Here is a 15806-nt window from a genome sequence, read left to right on the forward strand (position 1 = left end):
GGTACCATAGTCACAGAGGAGGAATGAGAGATGAAAAGATTATGAAAAGGTGTTTCTTTATTAAGAAAAAGTAACTAACACTGTCAGCATCCTAATTTTTAAGCATGTTGCTGTCCTTTCATCTACATTTGTTTGAAGATGTCCAGCTACTAACCTACTTTAAATAGAGACTACTGTAAGGAACAGGAAACAAATAGTGGAAAAGAATGAAAGATTGTTTTTTTGCAAACACCATTGCACCGCATGTGGATGTATGATCTCAGTGTAAGGAAAGGAAACAGCAACAGAAGACCACATAACTTTCTCTTTCTGCATTTAAAAAGCAACTGTAAGGAACAGGTATTTAAACACTGTAGTAAATTATTACAGATATTTGACAGACAAAATTTCCTTTCTGGAATATTGGCTGCTCCCTAGATTAACTTCCACATTCACCTAATAAAATTAAGTTGCGATAAAAAGTAAATCTTTAAGAGAAAATAAAATATAAAAGAGCTGGATAATATACTGAATATGAAAGATTTGTAATAGAACTAAATGAAGACTTTTTCAATATTCCAGATATTTACTACTGAAATTTCATAATGTGTAGTAAACATTCAGTGCTATGGAACAAAGTAATTGGCTATTATGTTATTTATAGCGACAATTTTGTTTCTCCTACATTATTTATTTGGTGTTTTCTAAGGTATAAGATGGTTTCACACCTCTGTAAGTGCCTCTCAGCTGCAGGATCATGGGAGTGCTAATAAATGCTATTTTTAATCTGCCACACCTGCTCTGTCATCTAAATAACCAAACATATTTTCTCTGTCCTTGAAACATGAGTGTTGTACTTTTCAGATGTAAAGATTGGACAGCTTATTGTTTACAAGTGCCATACACATCAATACCTCCATATGTGCTTCTCTATTTATACACTTTCTCATATTGAAAGTAAGCGATAAGTTGCAGTAAAGCCAACAGGATAAAGTAAATGCTTAAAGATAAACAAGTACTTCATAGATTTATCAGATCACTGCCACATTGATTATTTAGGTATTTTAGTCAAAAACATCCTTATGTAAGGATTTGACTAAACTGTGCTTTCTAAACAAAGTAATTTCCAGTAAAGTGCTCCAATCAGAAACGTGAAAAATGTGAAGAAATTAACAACAATTTATGTTTTTGAAGAAGATTCAAAAAAATCTTTAAATAATATAAATTTGTAGCAATCTGTATCATGTCCTAAACAGTTGCAACAGCTGTATTATGTCTTTAGCTTTTTCTTTATGATGGGCTATATAAATATATGGCACAAAAAACCTTTTTCATACTTATTTTTCTAAATATTATTTTACAACACCCCGTGGTATTTTCAGACATATTTACTAATAACTTAGTAAGCAAAAACTCTGCTATCATATAAGTGACACCAAATCACAGAATAGGCATAATAATATTGGGAAAAGTACTACCATACATATTACTAAAACTCTGAAATTTAAATTTAATAGCTGTGAGTTGAGATGAGAAATATTCAGTGTTGAACATTTCCATTTATTTATAAGACATATACAAGAGCTTATACATTTCAAAACTAGCATAATTTGAGCTGCCTTTAAGCTCGCTTTAATTCTCTAAGAATCTATTACAGGTTACACTAGCCCTTAATAAACCATTTTTTTCTCCTCTTTAGGGACAAAACACCCAAACAATTACAACAGACAAAAACAGTATCTTGGGTGTAATAGGAAGACATTAAAATGCAGGTTTTCTTAATTTACTTAACAATTTGCATCTCACTTAAAAATAAATCATGGTCACAGAAAAAAGTCAAACAAAAATTACCTAAGCTGATCAAAACCTAGTTTTTGAAACAGAATAACAGCTAATGCTCTCATAATTAATTAAGATCTTCAGAGCCACCTTCAGGAATATAAGGTGGACAAATTCCATATTTAGGGGAATGTCACATGATGTTCCTTGATCGATTAGGGCACATTAAGCACAAGATCAGGAACAAAAATAGCTGGAAGCATATCAGTTTACTGCTGGGAAATGTTTCCCATACTATTTAGAGCAGAGGCAAAACATTAGGTTTCTCTCTTTTTTTTCTTCTTTTTTAAAGTGTTGGATTTACTCTGTAATTGATATGAAAAATTTTTTTTAAAAAATCAAATAAAGATCCAGTGCTTTAATTGCCTGGCAGCACTTAGGTAAGCCTAAATCAAGATGTACTTCAATTCCTGTGATTAGAGATGGATCACTGGCTCTGGAAAACAGTTTGTGTACTGATCATGGGATGCAGACGAGTATCAGCTACAGCAACCCCTTTGAATTGTTCCAAAAGTCAATTTACGAGTCTGTAGTTCAGTGCAGTCATCAAAAAAGACTACTAAAAATATTTTTTAAACTGTAACCAGAGTGGTGTTCTCTTCTGTCCTTTTGAAGCCTATTTGATAGGACAGTAGTACTGAAATCTTACATATTTCATCTATATGCTAAGTTTAGTAATGAGTTGTCTTAAGCCTCACTACCAACACAACAGATTAGGTTATTGCACAGCAAGTACCTTAAAACAAAGTTTGCTTTTGGGGTGTATGTGAAGTTGCAAAAAATGTACAAGAAAAACTGGCAAAAAGCCATTCAAGCTTTTAAGAGTAAATATTCTTCAAAGTAGATCAAGCTATAATATGTTTAATGGTTATAAAGTCCAGTTGTCTTCTGCAGAGAGAAAACATTACTGGCATTTGAACGAAAGCAATCTTGGAAATAATACTGGAAATGTGACTAACAAATTACATCATAAAAATAAAACCTGGAAGTTCTTTCCTGATAAAAAATAAATTGTGATAGAAAAAATAGAAAGAAAACCACAAAACCCTCCCAAACCTCTTTTTCTTCCCCCCCCCCCCTTTTTTTACCAAATTTAGAAGCCTAAAAATAAAGCTGAATTAAACAAAAAGTTAAATCCCAGAATAAACACAGGCCTCTTTCTCGGTTATGCTTTTAAACAAAACCAAACACAGTAGATATGATTCTAGTTATTCATCAGCTATACTATGAAATCATACTAGATTTATCTGTTCAGCTATATGTCCAAAAGCCTTTAACAAAATAAAAAAGCCTCAGGAGATCTGTTTTTCACAAATTTGTCAAATTTAACATTCCTGTATTCTCAAATCCTAAAAAAAAATGGGGTGTTACACAAGACTGCTAAAATCTGTCCAGTATAATATTTTGATCACATACTTGCATTCAAAAGATTTATGAATTACCATATTTTCCTTGCTCCTGTTGCCACTTCTGGCTTCTGCAATTCTCAAATTAACTTTAGTCCTCTCGGTCCAGCAGCTAGAAATTTGCTCATTACTGGAACAGTAACTCTTTATGTACATCCTTGTAAATCTGGTTAAAGCACACCTGCACCTTTCAAACATAATAACTCCATTTAATTTCAATAATGTGTGTTTCAGCCTCCGTTTTTGTCTTCCTTCACTGTACCTATGTTCTACTTTGGAATGGTGCCTAACAATGACCTATTGAATCTTTAGCAGCTCTTAAACAGGATTTTTTTTAAATGTCACATTTTGCCAGATGGGTAAGTACTGCCCAGAGTGAATCATCACCATTTACTCTGATATTCACTGTCATCTGACATTTATTACATTCCCAGAATGCAAATTAAGGTACTCACCAGTGGACCTAAAGCACAACCTTTTGCAGTACATGCCTGGACTCTGAAGGAATGCAGACTCCAAGGAGCAAGCCCATAAGCATAACAACTTAGCTGTAATGAATTTTGCAGCAGAACGCCATCCATGTACAATCCATAGCTAGTAATAATACCTATGAAACAATGTGAGAGCACTCAGTAACCAAAAAGCTACAGAATTTAGAAGAAAACTAATGCTATAGACACCAAGAGAGTAGTAGTAATAGTATTTCAAACTGTTTACAGTTGAGCAGATACTGTTTAGCATGACTGGGCAGGTAAAACTCAAAAGAAACATACTCTCCCATCTTTAACTGTTGAAAATCTCACAAGCACACTGCATCTCTTTAAACAATTACACTATTCCAAAGATTACCCCTTAACAAACTTGTTTCTGAGTGGCAGCCAACACCACCTTGGAATGAGGGAAACTGAGGCAATTCTGGTTTACAGTCTACTCTGCATATGGCTTTTCAAACAATACAAAAAACATCTCATGTTTTAACAGCTTCAGACTTAGAAATAAAATCTCCAAAATAATTGAAATGTGGAAAGACAACTCAGAGCAGTACTAGAAATACAATGAATCAGTAACAAGTAATTTTGTCACACAAAACACTTTTTTCATACTCATTCTTTATGACAATGACTTCAGATTTTTGGCACTTTGCCAACAAACTACATACTTCATTAATTTGGTAGGAGTGGGGTGGTTCGAAAATTTCAGCCATTTTTCTTAATGAAATCACAAAAGAGTAATGATTACTGTTTCCTTTTCAATATGCTGTAGAAAAATTCCTGAAGTAAACTACTCCTTGCCTCTTCAATCTACAGAAATAAAACATATTTGGAAACTCAAACACTAGCATGATTTCTAGACAGAGGAAAGAATGGTCCTTCTAGTATAACCAGATAATACTAACTAAAATTACAAGTGATTGCTTATTGCATTTATAAGGAATTCTAAAACTTTGTTCTTGCAGAGGTACATGGTAGGAGAACAAATCTTTTACGGTGTTTTGAATTTAATGAACTAAACACTTAGTTTTACAGATTTGCTTAGACTTTTGAACTGAGAAAAGAAGTACTTTTTCTCAGGTCTATTCTGCCATCTTTCTCACTTCTGAATAATCTCCCTTTTCAAAAGTTACTTCAATGAGAAATCTTGAAGCAAATAAATGCAAAGTTATAGGATTCATTTGAAGAGATTTCAGTTCAGATGATGCCTCCTAATCCTTCCATTATAAAAGACAAATTCTATTGTAAAACTATAGTTCAGTTCACCATGCCTTCCCTTAAAAATTAATTTTTTGAAACTACATTGAGGAAGATTTGATGTGAAATTGAAAAAATATTTTCCCCTTCACAAAATGGAGAACTGCATTATAAATAAAAATGTACACACAACTGTTTCAGGTCAGATTTGAAGAATTTTTCTTCAAAAGATTTATATGCTTAAGAGCTGAGTATGGTGAAGTGATTCACATGCTCCTCAATTCTTTTCTCTTCTAGAAAAGTGAGACGCTAAAGTCAACTCAGACGGCAGAGATGTGTGTAGGAGGAGGTCCTGAAAAATTTCACGCTATCAATCTTACCACATTTGACAGGCTTCCTAAAGCAAAAATCCCTTCTAGGGATGTGTCTAGTTGCTTGTGAAGCAGTAACATGAATGGTTGATATTTTTCCTATATTAAATAAACAATTTTTTCATATATGGGTATATACTTTAAAATATTTTGTTTATGTCAGAGGGAAAACGTGAATGCTGGCATTAAGGATGTGTTTTACAGCGAAAAACTGTCAAACACTGAGATAACTCTAAGCACCCACTACACCTGTAGCACTACCCCCTTTAAAGTATCATAGAATAGAATCATAGAATTACCTGTGCTGGAAGCGACCAACAAGGATCACCAAAGTCCAGTCCCTGGCCCTGCACAGGACACCCCCAAGAGTCACACCATGTGCCCGAGAGCATTGTCCAAACACTTCCTGAACTCTGTCAGGCTGGTGCTGTGACTACTGCCCTGGGGAGCTGTTCCAGTGCCCAACCAGTCTCTGGGCAAGGAAACTTTTCCTGATATCCAACCTAAACCTCCCCTAAGACAGTATCAGGCCATTCCCTTGGGTCCTGTCACTGGTCACCAGAGAGCCCAGATCAGTGCCTAATGAATCATTATTAATTCCTTTGATACTTATGGTAAGAGCATAAATCATAATCAGGTCACTTGGCATCAATGTTCTAGAGAGTTCCTAAAGCCACAGCACTGTGCAGCATCCCCACTTGAGGAGCAGCTTGCTGCTCAACTCTGTCAGCTTTTGTTAGTTCTCCTGGTACTGTCAGAGAACAATCGTCCCTAAAAATCTGATCCATTACCTCTTGATTTTACTTCTGCCTTTGTCTTGTAGGACACTGATGGAGAAAACTACAGTACGTAAAGAAAGAAAAAAAAGTACATTTCAGAAGAAAAGGGCTAAGAGTCCATTTTTGAGATATGAAGCCATTTTTCTAAATTAGGCAATAACTATTTTTACCAGGGATAAGTACTCTGCCCCCCTATTTCACCAGTATAGGCTTCCAAAACATACAGAAAAAGTTTAAAGTTGTCCCAAAGTTAACAAACTTCTTGAGACTTGCTAGATACTGCTGAAGTTTACCACACATAAAATATTTAAGACTATAGGACATTTTTTGTGATTTACAAGGCTTCCTGAGCAACATGTGGTCACTATGAAAAGATGCAGTTTCTTCATAATTATGAAGTCTAGGCATCTAGGTCAAATCTTGACTTCACTGAAGACAAAATCTCTATTGTCTATAGTACATACAATTATGTTTCACCTTCTAAAAGAAATCCAAGAATGCAAATTAAACTGAAGAAAGCTATAAAGTCATCTTCTTCCTCCTTTCTCCTCTCTGGGTGAGGCCATATAATGTGTCAATGATATTCAAGATACTAAAGAGGTTTTGAATCCAAAGTAATACAAGCACTTTACTCTTGAGGTGCAATCTTCAGGTCAAATCTTAAGCAAACATACTTTTACCTACATCAGTTTCACTGACTACAAACACCAGTCGTCTTTCATGAGCACAAGGATTTTCAAGAGCAAGTATTGGCTTAGTTAACTGAATAATTTTATAAATCAGTTTTTACTATACCCAATATTTTCCATTAAAATTTCACATAGCTTTGGAAGATACAGTCCTGATTTAGACTTGATTTTATCTACAATGTGATCATAAAGTGAAGTTTTGAGAATTGAAAAGGAAAATTTTCAGCGGAAAATTTTTAAGGATTTAAAAAAAGCAGATCTCAAACTATACGGCAAGATTATAATGGATGTGCTCTGACAAAGAGATCATTGCTTGTTAAGGCCACTAGAATAATGAAAGGTCAAAGCAGAATATCTGATGACACATGATTTCACAAGCCTCTCCATACATTTCCCTCATCTAAATGATCAATACTGCCTATACTATCGACTATCTACATACATATGTGACAGATATATGTAGAGTTGCAGAATCCGGGCCACGTCCCATCAACCATTTTATTGTTGGATTGAAAATAAGACAAAATAAAATGTCGATATTTCAAATACATTCAACAGGCCACCTTCCAAAAGTCTGTTTTCTACTTGATACATAAATGATATTTCTTAAGCAACTTTCAGCAAAGAATTACGTCTATAATTTCCCATTTTTCTATGAAATATTTTTTCCCCCCTATATAATGTAAATAAGCCTTAAATTCAATAAAATCTGTAGCCCTGAAGTTTGATATTTACATCTGGACAACACGGGCCTAGGTGCTCCTGTATCCAAAGCTTGTTTCCCCTCATTGTGCCATCTTTACGAAGAAGCCATGTAGCCTTTAATCCTTTTTGCCACCTCTGACCTCCAGGGTAGCATTTTAATTCTCCTTAACTTTTTTCTAATTCAAGGCAAGCAGGTGGACCCCATATATATCATGAGGGCATAGCAAAGCCTGTGCTGTCCGAACCCCAGCCAGCCCACACACCCATTAGAAGCTGATAAGCCTCCTCAGCCCATGGAAATAAACAGTATCATCTGTCAAGCAGCAGCAAACGAAAGGAGGCAGGAGGGAAAGGAATGGCCCCAGAGATCTAATAAGGAGATGACAATCTGTGATATGCAAATCCTTGCAATTCTGAGGTTTCCTCCTGAAACAAAGCCAAGCTCAGTATTTTTGAAAAGCACTGCTTAGCAGCCTGAAACACACCAGGTTTGAACCAACTCAGTTCAAAGCAGGAAACAGTTTCTAAGCTTTTGGAAAAAAAATACAGAAAAATCAAGAATGCACCAGTAGAATGCTATAGAAAGAAAGTTTTAGGGAAAGTAGCTAAGTACCTTCTGCTGGTCTTTCTCAAATGTTATTCTTCTCAACTATGATATTTTTCAGCCTCTTACACAGTTTTAAAACACTGACACAGCCTTTATAAATTATGTGGCCAAAAGGCAGCCCAAAATATGTGTTGAGAATGAGCAAAACAAAGTCACTGAACAATGTGAACCTTCCTGATTAAGCACTTGCTAAGTCAAGACTTTTAGAGCTTATTTGCTGTTGGGTTTTTTAAAAGTATTTTCAAGAAAATGGGGAAAGAATGGAAATAGAAAATTGGAGAATGAGAAAAGATGATATTCGATAAATCACAGAATAATTTAGGTTGGAAAGGACCTTGAATATCATTGAGTCCAACTGTTAACCCAGCACTGTTAAATTCATCACTAAACCATGTTCCAAAGTGCCACATCTTTGCATCTTCTAAATATCTTCAGACATAGTGACTCAACTGGCAGCCTGTTCCAAAGCTCGGGAACCCTTTCCATGAAGGAATTTTTCCTTATACACAATCTGAACCTCGGTGGCACAGCTTGAGGCCATTTCCTATTGTCTTATGGCTTGTTACTTGGGAGAAGAGATTGATCCCCACTTGGCTACACCCTCCTTTTGGGCAGTTGTAGAGAGGGATATGATCTCCCCCCAGCCTCCTTTTTTCCAGGCTAAACACCCCCAGCTCCCTCAGCTGCTCCTCATCTGACTTGTGCTCCAGCATCTTTCTGGACTCAGCTGAGAACTGTCTTTTTTATAGTGAGAGGTCTGGAACTAAAGACAGGATTGGAGGGGTGGCCTCACCAGTGCTGAGTATAGGAGAACAATCATCACTCTGGTCCTGCTGCCCTCACTATTGATGATCCAGGCCAGGATGCCATTGGCTTTCTTGACCACCTGGGCACACACTGGCTTTTTCAGTTCAGCCACTGTTGACCAGCACCCCCAGGCGCTTTTCCACTGAGCGGCTTTCCAGCTTGTGGCACTGCCTGGTGTTGTTGTGACCCAAGGACAGCACCCAGAATGGGTCTTGTTGAACCTCACACCATTGGCCTCAGCCCAGTGATCCAGCCTACCCAAGTCCCTCTGCAGAGCCTTCCTGCCCTGCACTCCCACCCAATTTGGAAACATCTGAAAACTTTCTGAGGGTACACCAACACCTTCAGCAGTTCCCTAGCAAGTTGTTTGTTGTAGTTAAAAGGAGAGCCAAGCTGTACATAGTAAATGCTGTATTAACAAGCTACAATTTCCAAATTTAGTCATGCACCCCAGCTTTTAGCTGTTTTAAAGGAAGCTTGCCAAAACTTATTTCTTAAACTTATCATGTGCTGTTGATATGCATGTGGACATATACATTGATATTTATTTGATTAGTTAAACCACTCTCTACACTGTTTGGGTTTTTTTCCACAATGCAAGGATAACAGGATCAGGTCCCGAAACTAAGTATAAAAAAATGCCTATTTTAGGGAAAATTATTCATTCTTTAGCACTAAACCACATACATGACCTTCCTCGCCATTTCCTCCCCTCCCATCCCTTCCCCTTCCGCTTTCTCCTGCCTCCTTGCCTTTGCCACACATGTTGATGAGATTTTAGAGACAGGGTTAGAAAGTTTTTAAGGGATTAGGAAGCAAAATCTTCCACAATAACTCCATACAAATAACCACAAGTTATCAAATACATTATTTAACAGGTGACATATTCTTATTTCTTTCTAAATTTAATGTAAGACCTTACAGAATACAATCACCACTTTTGGGGGAATAATTTAAAATGTCTTTAGTGAAGTTGAACAAGTAGGATGTGCTTTATCACAACTGAAACTGGGAGAAAAACTTGCAGGAAAAAATGAAATTATTGTGAAACCACTGGGAACAATAATTCTATATATTGACATAATATCATGACCCAATAAAGAAAAACATTTCTGATACTTCAAATTTAGTGATTCCTACATAGCATCACTCAGATTCTATTATCATGTGTTTAGTAGTGATTTAAACCGCTAAAATCAGAATGAATCGAGGGTAAATGACACCATGCAACCCCAACAGAAAAGTAACATTTGTCTGAAAGTTTTACACATGGATGTTTCAAAATGGAAAACATTTCTAAACAAAAGAAAATATATTGTTTAACTTTCACAGTCATAGAAATGTTAAACTATATAATGAATATGCAGAACACAAATATAATTATTATTACATATCAATTAATGTAAAAGAAATTAATGTTTTATTGGAGGGTGAAATTAACCTCCTAGACTGATATTCTTCAAGAATGCCTATTCTTCAGCTCAGTTGTCCGGAAAACACTGAACAATGAGATGCAGTACACAAGAACTATCAAAAGGGAGCACTTTTGAGCCACTGAAACTGCATGTTGGGCTGAAAACCACAATCTCCCAGCTGCAGACGATACTATCTCAGGTATTTTATGTGCTAAAATGATCATTAAAAATTAAGCACCACATATAAGCTGCCATTTAGAATATTAATTTACCTTTACTAATCATCTTTTTAACTTGAGGCTAAAAGAGTTCACTTACCATTCGGATACTCAGGCTTAGTCCAGGAGATGTTAAAGGAGTCAGATGCATATGACTGGGCTTTTGGAGCAGGAACCCCTTCTGGCGTACTCTCATCTGTTATAGCCGTGCTGGCTTTGCTTATAGTACACCCACCTCCAGTGCAAGCCTTAAAATATTAATCAGAACAAATAAACACCTTTCAATGTAGTACCAATAATTTTAGCAATTTTTTTTGCCTAAGTCTCATTATTCTTCCACATCTAAACTTGGTAAGCCTGTGATTTTCAGTTAAGACTCTTTTCTTAGCATAGATTTGTTTACCTCTTTTCTTAAATAACAAGAGGATGTATAATAACACATGATACTTAGTTTTTAGGCATACTATAGCTAAAACAGTCTTCTCTACTTCACAACAGCATCCAGAGCATGTGCAATTACAATAGTGAAAAAACACCCCATTATAAACCAGTGTGTGTTAGTTGCTATTACTACCTGTTTATGGAACATAAAGTAAAATAATTTGTATTTCAGTTGCCAGAGAACAAAATGTTAACCACACAATATTTATATTGTGTTTGGGAAATTAAATAATACAATGTGCAGGCAAAAGTGCATATCACTCCATATAACAGGCTTTTAAAGTTTTACATGCACACAGCTATGGTCCATGTGATGCTCTGCCAATTATTTGCACTAATGCTGATGACAAGACTACACATGTTAAAAAACATACAAAAATATACATATTGATACTGGATTTAAAGATTTTTTGTGTTAGGTTATTGTTTATTTTTAGGGTTTTGTTTAATAATAAAATTAATCAAAACCTGAATTCAACAAATATTTACATTTGGACATACACTTACATAAAACTTATAGGATTATCTGTGTTTTTCTAAGTTATCCATGTATTAAGTGGACAAGTGGATCATCAGCACACAAATAACCTTTCTCTCCAGATCTCCAGGAATAAAATGTTTCTCTCAATCTATTATATTTTAGTTGAAAGGATTAGCTTCAGTTTCCCATTTCCCATTGATTTTCAAATCAGAGAGCAGTCAAACATATTCCCTATGCCCTCCAAAACTGTATACTGACTCGAAGGGTAAAACATAAGTATTGTTTGTAAATGAGAGGCTCTTTCATACATATTGTTTTGATATAACTGGCAATTACATTCCCAATACAACTAAAGAATGACTCCATATTCAGTCTGAACTACCGTGTAAAGAAGAAAGCAACCTCAGTTTTGGGAATGTCTGAAAAATTACTCTGAACATGATAATGTATATAAAAAAAACTCCAAAAATGGTGTCAGTTTAGATGGATGCTCAGGTAACCACCAGCATTTTGGTAAGTAAAATATTTAAGAAAATTATCCTTCCAGGAGAAGCAGAATAATCTTGGAATGATTCCACTTCCACTGACTTCATAAAGAAGCCAGAAAGAGCAGTTCTGGAAGGCCTCTTTTGCATTTATTCCTTACTGACTTGTTAATTAATTTCCACCAGGCCTACTTCAGCAGTGGAGAGCATTTCATTTAAGGACTTGGTAACAGCAGCCTTTCCATTCATTTATTTCTTGAATTTCATGCAGCTAAATTTTTGTATCTCTGAAATTTGGGACATGAAGTTTCTGGTTCTTCTAATGAAAATCAGCAAAAGATAGCTCATCTGCATTTTAGGTAGTGGGATTTTAGATCAGGGTATCCAAATGGACTGGACATCTGGTAATCACATCCAATGATGCTCAAAGCCATGAAAACCTCCACCCAGACTGAGTTCCCTTTTTGTCACTCTGAGAAACAGATTTCAGGTGAAATTTGCAAAAATACCACAGGAACTGGACAGCCAAAGGACAGATGCAAACCACATCTGTGGTTTGATGACACTACATACCAACACTCCACCCAGGACCTGAGCCAGTTTACCCACACCGCAGTGTCCTGAGGAGATACTGGCTTAACAGTTCAGTCACAAAAGTAACTCAGTCATACAAAGAAGAGTGACACCCTGGCTGCTAAAGGCAGCCTTTCAACTTTCCATGTGCTTTCAGACTGATCTGGCTCACACTCACCCAGCTTAGAGCATGAACAGAAGAAAAACAAGTTCCTTTGCACTAATCCATGGAGACATGATCCTACCAAGTAAAGTCAGTCTTCTTACTTTAGGAAAGAAGCATTAGAGTTGCTTACAAAACCTGTTGTACTCATTTATGAATTAAATTTCTTCATTTAAATGGCACTAATCAATTCTGAAAATTGATAACAGCATGCAAAAATAAACATTTTCTAACTCTTTTCAATGTAGTAACATTAACCTTTCATACAAAAGTTAAAGGCAACAACCTGCGAGGTGCTGAAAAGTTCTGCTTGTGAGGCTCCTGATTCCTGTGCTCAAGCTGCAATTTTTGGTAACACAGAAACCAAACTCACTGTAACACAGAAACCAAACAACTACTGTTGATGGTTGTTTGGGGTATTTTTATTCTTAAGTTTTATTGAAATTCAGTTAAATAATATATGAAACACTAAATGTTTAATTTCTTTTTCCAGGTGTGTATACTTGATATTAATTTTTTGTGGATTTGGTTTTTGTTGGTCTTTTTTTATGTTTGGAGTTTTTCCTTTCATAAAGTATACATTTGGCCATGTTTAATCTTCATAATTTGTAAACCTGTAATAGTACATTCCTCTCAAACCAGTCTAACTAGTTCTATAGATGATGGACCCAAATGTTTTAAGAAAGTTACCACACCTCGAAGATACTGAGCTTTTCATGCACTTTTATCATTTCAAAGCTGCAAGGACATTTAGATCTTCTAACTCACCTATCACAGACCACTGCATTTTATTCAGGTAAATCTGGTTATCTTTGTCACTAGAAGAAATTCTTTTCCTACTTTCTGATTAAATGCAAATATTAAAGGAGACAAAAAATTCACAAAGAAATGAGAAATAAAATATAAAGAGCAAAAGGTTCCTAAAAATTTATTTGGTAACTTCTAGGAAATCTGCACACGCTGATGAAGCAAAACCAACATCCACACAACACCTCCTCCTGTATCCCAAGGCAGAGCCACCAAAAGAAGCAGTCCCAGGTGCTCTCCAGATTGTAGCTGTTAATTCTTTCCTCATGCTCTCTCCTTGTGCCCCCATGCACAGAAGCTAGGCAGGAGCAGAGAAGAGCTGTGGCACAGTGAAGGACAGCACAAATTCTTTCGTAAAGAATAAATAAAAAACCAAGGCATAAAATGCTTGTTGAAGTAGTGTCTTAGTCTTGGACATGGCGCTATTATATATGCTAAGCAATTTACTACACTGAAATATCTAGGCACAAATGAATTAATTTCAAGATGAATCTAAGCTTTAATTAGACTGAATATCCTTTGTTTTTTTCAGGTTCAAGTCAGATCCTTATCATTACCTGAAGGTAGATTATTTTTTGTGGTATAATATTTAGAACATTCAAGAGCATGTTAAGAAAAAATGAATGCATATCCAGTCTACATAAATGTAAATTTATTCATAATCAAGAGCAGAATATTTTTCTATGGCATTTATCAAAGCAAATATCCTTATATAGGTATTGTTATAAAATGAACAGTGTGCTTAAAACAAGGGACAATCCCCTCCTTTTATCCACATATTTTCAGCTTTGTTAGTGAAGAAGCTGTTCTATTTCATCACAAAAGAAAACCAATGATAAAGACATGCAATGAAAACACTGATGTCTTTTAAAATGTTTTGAATACACGAACTGCTTCTCTACACTGAACTCTTCTTCTCTGCTATTTCCTTCTACATACAAATTTTAAGATGAAAGAACAAATTACCATGGTACAAAATATGAAAGGTTGACACTTTTAAAAACATTCAATGTTTTCTTGTAAGTTGTGTTCAAGGAAACATTTTAAAAGCGTTTCATATATTTCTTCTCAATTCTTTATTAGTTATCCAACTTATCCTTGAAGAAAACCTGTATTTAAATTACATACACATTTTTGTGAATCTGTTTTGAAACAAAAAAACCTACTTTTGTTCAGGATGGCTCACCCACCTTAGCTTCACGAAGAAGAGGTTAAACTAAGTGGACACAAGAACCATTAAATATTGAGATGCTAACAAAGTCAGAATCATTTTCACCATTTTACACCTCTACTACACATCTTTAAAACTTACAGCTAGTTTTATGAGGTATTCAGTACCCGGGAAAAGCTGCGGAATAATAAAATCCAGAAAAAGTTCTGTGCTGTTATAGATTACATTCCACTTCGTAAAATTCTGCTCATTGGTGGCCATATAAATTATATAGCGATCTAGGATTCCATTTACTTCCACTGGTTCTTTCCATCTGCAAATAAAAGCAAAATATAATTAAGATCAGACCAAATAAAGATTCAGACCATGCTAAAAAATGTAAGGCTTTGTTTAGAGGACTTCATGACGTTTATTTTGAGAATTTGAAAACCCAGTTGTGCAATCATAAAAATAAATCTAAGCCATACCTCTAATGCAGTATTTGTACTCAGTAGATAAATGATTACACACAAAGCAGGGGCTACAAAAGGGGCATATCACCAGAACATTTCCTGCACTGAAGTTTGCAGAGGCTATGCCCATATGTAGGTTATACTGATTGCGTAAAGACAAAATGGAAATTAAGTTGGCAAGTGATAATCAGAAGGTTCACAGAACCACTAAACTAATCACTTCTATGCATTTAATCATAATAAATTTAATTTTATGTCACAAACCCTTCCCCTGATTGAACTCACTGGAATTCTTGAATAACTGATGCACTATTGTGTTGTCAGGAAAGGAGAAATCCTTACTTACTGTACATATATTGTTCTAGAATCCAAAACTGTCAGGACCGGGGCATCTACATGAGATGGTGGCAGCTGTGCTGTAAACAAGGTGACCTGGGAACTGTTTGCACAGCCAGCAAGTGTGCACGCAGTGAGCAGGAACTGGTGCGGTGTGAAAACTGCCAAATCTAGGGCAAAAAAAGAATAGGAATTGGTGTATTCAATTTAACTTGTTTTCCTATAGCTTTCAGACATGAGTAAGTTTAGAAAATCAAGAGAAAAGGGGACCAGTGTCTCCTAAATGTTTCACGTTTGCCCCAGAGGACTGAATAGGTACTGGTTCTTTAGTAGCAGACAACTGCGAATTTTGACTATCCATAGATCTGTGAGGTGTGTTTAGGTTGAGATAACC

At 35.6% G+C, this 15806-nt stretch overlaps 1 protein-coding gene across 1 annotated transcript in view; it reads right to left on the bottom strand.

The window, feature by feature from the left end:
- Window positions 1–15806, bottom strand: part of USH2A (usherin) — a 372299-nt gene that overhangs the window by 171343 nt on the left and 185150 nt on the right. Inside the window, exons 32-35 of the mRNA XM_041426677.1 lie at window positions 15423–15582; window positions 14766–14937; window positions 10604–10751; window positions 3680–3831 (exon numbers count right to left, since the gene is read on the bottom strand). Coding sequence (XP_041282611.1) covers window positions 3680–3831; window positions 10604–10751; window positions 14766–14937; window positions 15423–15582 — 632 coding nt within the window. The remainder of the gene's footprint in view (window positions 1–3679; window positions 3832–10603; window positions 10752–14765; window positions 14938–15422; window positions 15583–15806) is intronic.

The sequence above is a fragment of the Onychostruthus taczanowskii genome, unplaced genomic scaffold (genome assembly GCF_017590055.1).
Source record: "Onychostruthus taczanowskii isolate IOZ18803 unplaced genomic scaffold, ASM1759005v1 scaffold93, whole genome shotgun sequence".
Lineage (NCBI taxonomy): Eukaryota > Metazoa > Chordata > Aves > Passeriformes > Passeridae > Onychostruthus > Onychostruthus taczanowskii.